This window comes from Canis lupus, chromosome 2, assembly GCF_048164855.1.
Source record: "Canis lupus baileyi chromosome 2, mCanLup2.hap1, whole genome shotgun sequence".
Lineage (NCBI taxonomy): Eukaryota > Metazoa > Chordata > Mammalia > Carnivora > Canidae > Canis > Canis lupus.
This window is the reverse complement of record NC_132839.1, coordinates 55,252,476-55,262,311: the sequence shown is the minus strand read 5'-3', so window position 1 is coordinate 55,262,311 and position 9,836 is coordinate 55,252,476. Positions and strand designations below refer to the sequence as shown.

Genomic DNA, 9,836 nt, shown 5'->3' with positions numbered 1-9,836 from the left:
GATCCCCTTCTTCTTTTTTTTTTTTTTAAAGCAGATGTTTTTGTTTATTTTATTTATTTATTCATGAAAGAGAGAGAGAGCGAGAGAGGCAGAGACACAAGCAGAGGGAGAAGTAGGCTCCATGCAGGAGCCTGATGTGGGACTTGATCCCAGGTCTCCAGGATCACGCCCTGGGCTGCAGGCAGCGCTAAACTGCTGCACCACCGGGGCTGCCCCAACTTGAGGATTTCTAAGAGTAGTCAGAGGAATAGATAACAAGTTTTGCAATCTATGACATAATATGAAAAGAAGCTCAAAATGACAGTTGGCACAGTGAGAAAAATGGCTCTGAAAGCTTGCAGCTCCAGGAGTTATGTCTGGTGGAAACCTCTGATCAAAAGTAATCTTGGGACTCCTGGGTGGCTGAGTGGTTGAGCATCTGCCTTTGACTCAGGGCCTGATCCCAGGGTCTTGAGATCGAGTCCCACATCAGGTTCCCTGCTTCTCCCTCTATGTCTTTGCCTCTGTGTCTCTCATGAATAAATAAATAAAAACTTAAAAAAATTAATTTGAATTAACTAGGTTGGAACTTAGCAAGTGTCTATACCTTTCAACTCAGAAAAGCTTTAAAATTAAATAAAGAAGAGCTTAATGGGATAAAAATTATGATGTTGGAATTAAGAAGAAATATGTGCATATTTCACATTTTGTGGACTTGCAATGTTTTTTTTTTAAGATTTTTAAACTTTTTAATGTAATTGCCACCCCCAACATGAGGCTTGAACTCATGATCCCAAGGTCAAGAATCTAGGGCACCTGGGTGGCTCAGTCAGTTAAGTGTCTGCCTTTGGCTCAGTTCATGATCCCAGGGTTCTGGGATAGAGCCCCACATCAGGCTCCCTGCTCAGTGGGGAGCCTGCTTCTCCCTCTTCCTTTGCTTGTGCTCTGTCAAATAAATAAAATCTAAAAAAAAAAAAAAAAAAAAAAAAAAAAGAATCTCATGCTCTACCAGCTAAGCCAGCCATGTACCCCTGCACTTGCAATGTTTAAGAAAATTTGGCTCATTAGAGTGGCAGCTTCATATGTATAATTGAGTTAGTTTTAGACTTAAGATTTAGAATTGAAACCTTACTAATTTTGCACATGGAACTGGGTCATCTAAGAGAAATTTAGATTCATTTATTTGTAAGTTTGATTTATAAAGATTGCTAAGCCCTGAAAAGTTTTAGGTTAGACAGTTGAAGAAATTGAATAGAAAATCTAATAAAGTAAGTTTATAGGCATAATTTTAAATGCTTGGAGATGTTGAATTAACTAAGTTTGTGAATGGGACCAAAAATTATTCAGTTTCTGAAAAATGGTAAAATATGCTAGGTGTAGAATAATAAAATTTCTAAGCTGAACTTAATCATTTAAGAACTAACTTTTGAATTTTAATAAATTAAATCTTTGCCTGTTTTTCTTATTTATTTATTTATTTATTTATTTATTTATTTATTGAGAGAGAGAGAACATATGTGCATGCCAGTATGGGGTGGGAAGGTGTGGGAGCTCGATCTGACAACCCTGAGATCATAACCTGAGTCAAAATCAAGGTTTGAGCTTAACCCACTGAGTCACCCATACACCCCAAACCTTTGCCTGTGTTTTAATGAAAGGTGTTTTTTTCTAGGTTTTTCAAGATTCTCACTTTAATATTTTGAAGAAAGAGTGAATAGATTGTAAATGGCTAGAGCAAAAAGCCTCCAGTCAGGGGGTGCCTAGCTGGCTGTCTGTAGAGCATGATCTCAAAGGGGTAGTAAGTTCAAGCCCCAGGTTGGGGGTAGAGCCTACTAAAAAAAAGAAAAAGAAAAAAAGTATGGAGTCTTACTGCGAAGGGGCTTGTCATGCCGAGGAACTTGGACCATATTCTGAAGGGGATAATTGGGAAGCAATGTAAAAAGGAAGAATACAAGGTCATTTGCCCTTTAGGAAGAACACAGGACAGTGACAGTGAGGAGCTGGCTGCAGAAGAGAGACTAGAGTGGTGACTGTCTAAGCAGTATGACAGAGAGGAGAGAGACAAAAGCAATGCACTTCAGAATAAACTGGATGTAGGGCCTGAGGCCGGGAGCCTGGGGGTGTCCTGACCATCAAGGAGCACTTCTACTAACAGAGAAGATAGAATAGTCAGTGTTCAACACTTTATATTCGAAGTGTCTGCAGGATCTACAGGTGAAAATGCCCATTACACAGCTGAAAATGCTGAGTCAAGTCTTCTAGAGTTTGGTCTGGAGATGTACCCTTACAGCTCTTCCGCAGCTTAAGGTGAGCAGAAATAAATAAAAATACCAAGAAAGAATGGGCAAAGGAAAAACGGAAGGGGTTAAGGGCAGAATTCTGTTGAATACCAGTATTTGAAGGGATGCCGCAAGCTGCAAGGGGAAGGGGCATCCCTAAAAAGGCAAAGAATCTCCTTAATAAAGAGAAGAACTCGCAAAGAACAGAGGCAGGGAAACCAATGGAAGGAAGCTTGGACAGTTCTCCGCTTTAGCGACCACTTCTTCAATAGGAGGGGGCTGAGCAGTTCCAATCTGGCGCTTGCGGGCGAATCTGGGAGGGGACGAGGCCAGCTTGCAGCCCTTATGGCCGGGCATCCCTTACAGCAGTCTGAGTCCTGCTTGTGTCCCACAAGAAGACTTGGGGCCACTGCAAAGGACGCCTTCCTTGAGCGCTTTGGTGCAAAGGATTTTAGCTCGGTAGGCAGGAGGAAAGAGGGGGCCCGTGCTTTTTATTTCAAGCCTTTTAAAAACATTTACGTGCATTTATTTCATGCTGAATTTAATCCTGGGCTCCTAAGTTCTTCTTTCTTCTGGAATACCTTTTTCTTCTGTGCAACCTCCTCTCTGGTTTAGGCACACGCCGCTTTTTTTCGGCCCCAGACTTGCCGCTGGGGCGCGGCCGGCAGGGCTGGGCTCCAGGGCGGAGGCGGTCTTCCCGGCCGAGCGCAGAGGACCGGGGGTTCCCGGGCCGGCGGGCCCCGCCCCCTTCCTTCCGCCTCCTGAGGGCGTGGCTCCGCGGGGGCCGGACCGGGGGCGTGGCCGACCGGGGCCCCGCCCCCTCCACTCCGGCTCCGGGCGGCGCGGCAGGGCGGGGCCCGCGGGTGGGGTCGCGGGGGCGGGGCCTCGGGAGCTGGCAGCCCGCGCACTCTGCAGGAGCTGCAGCTGCCGCCGTCCGCGCCTGCAAGGTCTCGCCGCTTCCTCACAGAGACCCGGGCTCGGCCGCCATGTCCGCCGCGGACGAGGTTGACGGGCTGGGCGTGGCCCGACCGCACTATGGCTGTGAGTGCGGGGGCTCTGCGGCGCCGGGGCTTCGGGGTCGGGCTCGCTGCCTCCGGGGAGCCGTCCTCCCGGGGGCGCGGGCCGGCGGGGTGGCTGCGGGCCGCGCGGACCCGGAAGAGCCGGCCTGGCCGGGCGGCGGGCGGCGGGCGGCGGGCGGCGGGGGAGGTGGCGGGCGGCGGGGCGCCCAGCAGGGTCTCCGAGGCGGCGGCGGCGACGACGCAGGCGGCCTCCTCGCCAGGGCCCGGGCGCCGCGACCCGGGGGCCCCACCCATGCCTCCCGCTTCCCGGCGCCGCCGAGATTTGGGGCTGGGGGGGGCGGCCTCGGGTGAGGTGGCAGGAGGCCGGGGCAGGGCGTGTCCCGGAGACCCGGGCTCAGCTCGCGCTTAGCGAGGAGGCGGCGAGGAGGCGGCGCGGCCCCGGGGGTGCGGACCCGCCCGCCGCAGGGCAGCGGAGAGCGGCGGCCCCGGGCGGGCCACTTAGGCTCTCGGGCTTAGTTCCCTCCTCAAGATTGCAAAAATTAAAACAAAAAACAAAAAAACAAGAAAAAAAAAAAAGAAAAGAAAAACCTAACCCCAAACCCTAGGACTTCCTCATTTTCCGAACCTCATTTTCTGTAGCTGTCCATGGGACGTCATTGGACTGCAGGCGGGAGAGCTCTACCCGGGGCCCAAGGAGAGTCCCTGGGAATCCTGAATTCCGTTTTCGTTTTATATCCTGGGGATAATGGCCCGTGTTTAGGATCATTTCACTCAACAGTTATGTGTGCGGTGCTGTGTCACTTTGTGAAATTAAAAATGAGTAAGACTGGGCCCTGCCTTCCAAGAACGTTTTAATCAGAGAGAGGGAGAGACAGGTGTACGACCTAATGATAGTAAGGTGTAATAAAGATAAAAGCTGCTGAGCCAGCCCGGCAGAAGCAGTAGGGTGGGTGAGGAGGAGGGGTTGGGGGGAGCCAATGAGAACACAGCCACGTTTCAACGGAGCCTTGAAGGAGGTAAAGTTTGACTGGGCAGGGTGGGGTCGGAGAGGTAACTTGAGGAAAGAGCAAGAATTAAGGTACTGAAGAGTAGAAGGGCGTAGTGGGAGGAGGAGGGGCAAGGGAGAGGGCAGCCAAACTGGGAAAGGCCTTGAATGCCATCCCAAGGAATGAGGAGTTCCTGCCATACCCCTGGGTGCCCATGAAGGGGACAGACTGAGACAGACTGCTTGGATTTGAATCCAGGTCTGAGGACTTAATAGTGGTGGAGTTCAGATCACCCGGGGCTGTTTCCTCATCTGTAAAATGGGTGTGATAATCACAGGATTGTTGTGGGGCTTCAGGGAGAGGATGCAAGTAAAATGCTTCACCGCACAGTTACTGCCACTTAGTTCTCAATGACTGCTGGCTTTGGTTATTAATAAAAAAGGGAAAACATGGGGCCCCTGGATGGCTCTGTGGTTGAACATCTGCCCTTGGCTCAGGTCGTGATCCTGGGGTCCTGGGATCAGGTCCCATAGCAAGCTCCCCACAGGGAGCCTGATGTCTCCCCTTCTCTCTGTCTCTCATCAATTAAAAAAAAAAAAAAAACTTATAAGAAACAAAGGGTAAACCTGATCAGCTCCATATATAGAGAGAGCCTGGCAGACCAGAACACATTTGGGCCAAAATCTCAACTCAGTATTTTTCAGGGTACAATAAAATTTAGTACATGTTTATATTATCCTTAAGAAAAAGGTAGAACAAATGTAGTTGAAACCCCATAGTTCCTGTTTAGGAACCCCATTGTTGTGCATCTGGCTGTCCACACGTCCACAGGTTACCCTGCCTCTCTAGGTGACTAACTGGAATTTGATGCTGTGGCATTCTTTTATCACTCAGAAGGGTTACAAATTTTTGTGTTTGCATTCTTTCTTTCATGTTTTAGCTGTCCTGGATAATGAGAGACTCACCGCAGAGGAGATGGATGAGAGGAGACGTCAGAATGTGGCTTATGAGTACCTTTGTCATTTGGAAGAAGCAAAGAGGTAAAGATTGGTGGGCTGGAAGGAGGGAGCTGTTAGAGTGTGAATACAGATAAAGATCTCTTTGAATCTGTTGCAGGTGTGAAGGTAGGAGGCTGGTAGTTTGAAGGACTAAGTATAGGTAGGGTATTTTTATTCATGGGAGCAAGTAGCCTTGATGGTGGTTTATTGTGAAACTCTCTGATGGGCACTTAAGTATTCTGAAAAATTTCTAGATTTGTGTTGTTTGGTTTCTTGCTTACGATGCTTGTTTTGGGCACTACCAGCTGTAGGGGAGAAATAACAGTTTTGTTATTTTTTCAAGCCCCCCCCCCTTTTTTTAAATGAGATCCACACCCATCTTGGGGCTCAAGAGTCACATGTTTTTTGACTAAGTCAGCCAGGTACCCCAGAAATAGCATTTTTGAAGTTTGAAGTTCTTGGTCTTAATGTTTCGCTAATTCTCCACTGCTTTTGATTTACATACGAATTGGATTCATTTCCCTCTTGGTAGCCATCTGGGAATGGGCCCATCCATTTGGCAATGCTCAAAGTTTACCAAAGCCAGCATCCTCCACATTCCTTGTGAAGTGAATGTATAAGGGCAGTTTTCCTTTTCCAAATGCCCCAAGACCTCATAGTCTTATTCCTAGAGTGTCAATTTGCTATCTGTGGTTCATTTCTTCTGTTTTGTTGCCTGTGTTCCTTTGCAAGACCCCAGGGCAGATAGCTGTAATTACAGATCCTGTTTCCTGTGTGTGAGCTTTGGTGGAAAAGGCCAGTATGGGTTAATGAAAGGTATTTGTGAACGAAGTCTAATGAAATTCAAGGATGTTTCAAATGGTTCTGATAAACATGAGTATTTTTGTTTGCTTTGGTTAATTCTGAAAATCTTAAAAAAGGCTCTAGGAAAGTCCAGAGAACAATACAACAAATGTCCTCATATTCCTGAAGTTACAAGTCTTAGTCTTCAACTCTTTTCCTTTTCCTCTCCAAAGACACAGTTGGAGTCCCTTTTGTGCTCCTCCCTGGTCCCATTTTCCTTCTTCTGTCTCTGGGGCTACCTCTAGTATGCATTGGGTGTCTTAAATCCAGGCTGCTTTTCTGAGCTTTAAAGCTCTTCCTTTAGACGGGAGTGGGGGGTGGGGGGTGGTTGAATTAGTGGTGATTTAGGTGGGGGAGAATGGTAATAACACTTGTTTTTCTAAATAGAAGGTTAGACAGCAGGAAGTAAATATGTAATTAGAAAAGGGGATGTTTCTCATACGGAGTTTGTAAGGGACTCATGGGGGTGTGGGGGGGACTATTCGGTCCTTTGTTGCTTAAACTGTGGACTAGATCTAGATCTTGTTTTAGAAGGTCAAATGGTCTGAAAGCTGCAGCTGTATCTGAGAGACCATCTTGTGCTCTGTGAAGTCTTTGGTGTCTCTGTTGAGGTGACCTGGGGCTGAGAGGGAAGAACCCCAACTCCCTTCCTCCTTGTGAAGCAGTTCTACTTTTGTTTTAATCTTGGGTTTCCACAGTAAAATTCCCTTTTAACAGAGGGTTTCTTGGCTGCCACTCCCTTGCTACCACTAACGTAGTTCAACTACTCCTCTGCTTTAACCGTTTCATTTCAGGTAGGAAATGAGGAAATGGAAGCCTGAATTTGTGTGGTCTACTTGTAGTTTTCTTGGTTGAGCGATAGTTTTTTGTTTTAAATCCATTCTTACAGTGGTTCTTAACCCAGTGTGTGCATTAGATCACCCGGGGAACTTGAAAATATAGACATCTGGGGCCTTAGCACAGAGATTCTGGTTCAGTAGTCCTGGGCTGGAAGGTCCAGTGGTCTATTTATGTCTGTCTGTTTTATGCTTCCAGTGGTTCTGATGTAGTTGAGAAGCAAGATTTAAAAAGCTCAGCCTCTAGCCTGACTAGAATGGGGATTTCTGTCAGTCACATTTCCTTCTTCGAGTGCTATAGGAGCAAGGCACTTCATTTCCATCTACTCTGGGGCATGTTCTTTTCTGTCAGGTGTTTTTCCCAGAATAGAAAAGTAGCCCGTTTCCTTTAACATCCATGATCGCCTGGCCTTTTTTTTTTTTTTTTTTTTTTCAGTTGGATGCTTTTGCATACTTAGGCAGTAACTGAGGCAGTCAGACATTTGTGCTAGTCTTTATTTTTTATGCTTTGGGTTATAAGGGAGGGTATAATAGTGGCATATTGCCCTATTGGCCTGGCATCGTGGAAATGTGCATGGTTTATTTTATGGAGATAATCACAGGATGCAGTGATGGTGGTGGTTGTTGTTTAAAGCTTTGATTGGAAGATCAACTTTGGAGGCATGTATTTAGATTTTACTACCAGAGGGGGCTAGGAAGAAGCCTGAGGATGTCCTGCAGAGAAAAGACTGAGATCCCTACCAGCCATCTGAAGTGGCTGCTGCTGTGCTTGCTTCGGCAGCACATATACTGAAGTGGCTGCTGCCACCCATAAGAAGTGTTTGAGGTAAACCACAGACAAATCACATGCCCTTCTGTATTAGCTGAGGCTTCAGCTCCAGTTGTTTCCTACGCTGGTGAGCTGGGCTCTACCTCATATGCGGCTGGAGCCCCACATTCCCCTCTAGCCAGAGCCCAGTTTGCCTTTTTGGATTGGCCCCCTGTTTCCTTCACAACCTCCACCCCTCCCAAGTCAGAGGAGCCCCAGGGTCTGGAATTTATACCCCTTCCAGGTCCAGGAAGAAAGATCAGAGAGATCCAAGGGAGAAAAGGTTTCCCTCTTTAGTTCTATTTATAATACTGATACTCCTCCCACTGAAAGCTCCCCCTTAGAGCACAGTGGCTCCATTGTGTATCCTAGGGCGCTCTATTTTCTCCTGTACCTGTAAGAGAGCTCTTTCGTGGGAAGAGAGGAGATTGTGTAGAGAGTGTGAATATGAGTGTGTGGAGACCGTGAGTGTAAGGGTGTTTGCAGAGAAATGAGAGTGTATTAGGGCTGTGGGTTTGTGTTCCCCTCAAAGGCTAAGTGGGAAAATTTAGGAGTGATTCCACAAAAGTGTGCACCAGGAGTGGTTGGAAAAAAGAAAATATAGAGATTCTGTTTTTCCCTGTTTTTTGGAGAGTAGCTTTAATAGGGAAATAATAAAATATCATAAAATATCATCTGAGGATTCAGGGCTTTTTGCTGAGGGCTGCAGAGCAGACCAAGGACTTTATTTATTTTAAAGATTTTATGTATTTATTCATGAGAGACACAGAAAGAGAGAGAGAGAGAGGCAGAGACACAGGCAGAGGGAGAAGCAGGCTCCATGCAGGGAACCCGATGTGTGACTCAATCCTGGGACTCCAGGATTATGTCCCGGGCTGAAGGCAGGCGCTAAACCACTGAGCCACCCAGGGATCCTCAGATCAAGGACCTTAAATGTGTTTTTTTTTTTTTTTTTTTTTTTAAAATCTTTTTGCCTGTTCTGATTGTGCTTTCCGTTTGTTTCGGCTAAGGAGCAGTTGTATAGTAGAGATGAATAGCATTTTCACTTAGTTGAGGGAGGTGAAATTTAAATATGTGAGGTACAGTAGGTGCTTGAGTTTTGGTCAGGAGGAAGTAATAGAAAGGTCAGGCTGTTCACGTGAACAGCCCAAGAAGAGAACACATCAGGCTGGGCTGAGCAGGCAGTCTGCAGGTGAGGAGAATGTCTGAGCTGAGCCAGGAGAAAATTCGGTTAGGTTAAAGGTCACAGTCAGAAGCGTAATCCCAGCAGTCTTTAAGTTTGATGATTAAGCATTTACTTCTTTCAGAGGCTTGCTATCATGGGCCACCTTCCTCTTACTGTGTCCATACCCCACCTGAAGGGGCAGGGCCTACCCCCACATAGAAGGGAAAGTAGGGGCTCTGGTTGGTGTCAGACTGTCAGAGACGATGCCTCGTTAATAAGAACAGAGCACTAGATAGAGGCATTCTTCCTTCTGTAATTTAGGGGAATTGTAAGAGTATCTTGGACAGAAATCTGTTCTTGAGAACAAATTTTCTTTTGTGCCTATGTCTTTGTTGTTGGCATTGAACAGGATGGGCTTTTTAGATCTCTTCTCTTCATGGGATCAAGATTTCAGTAACATCGATATATCCAGGCTGGCACACTGTGATCATGAAAACAAGTTAAAGACATTTAAGATTAGGCAAGAAAATAAAAAATGGGTAGGTGATGTGGCTCGGAAGAACAGCTTGCCCACCAGCTTTCTAGAATTCTCAAAAGGAGGAATGTCACTTTATTTTTAGGAGGTTGACCTATGCTCTTCTTTAATAGATGAAAAAACTAATTTGACTCATGAGACCCTGTGTGAATAAGGGGGCCACATAGATGTAGCTACTTAATGACACGTTTGACCCACAAGCTGGGTGCATTCATATATTCATAATTATCAAAGTGAAATGGGTGGGATTTAGTCTTTTTTTTTTTTTTTTTGTATTTTTTTTTTATTGGAGTTCGATTTGCCAACATATAGCATAATACACAGTGCTCTTCCCATCAAGTGCCCCCCCACCCTCAGTGCCTGTCACTCAGTGACCCCATCCCCTCAC

At 46.5% G+C, this 9,836-nt stretch overlaps 1 protein-coding gene across 1 annotated transcript in view; it reads left to right on the top strand.

Moving 5' to 3' along the window:
* The first annotated feature begins 3,136 nt into the window (after positions 1-3,136).
* The window catches only part of IQGAP1 (IQ motif containing GTPase activating protein 1), a 109,017-nt gene continuing 102,317 nt past the window's right edge, over positions 3,137-9,836 (top strand). The window contains exons 1-2 of the mRNA XM_072800711.1: positions 3,137-3,299; positions 5,204-5,303. Coding sequence (XP_072656812.1) covers positions 3,245-3,299; positions 5,204-5,303 — 155 coding nt within the window. The 5' untranslated portion in view covers positions 3,137-3,244. The remainder of the gene's footprint in view (positions 3,300-5,203; positions 5,304-9,836) is intronic.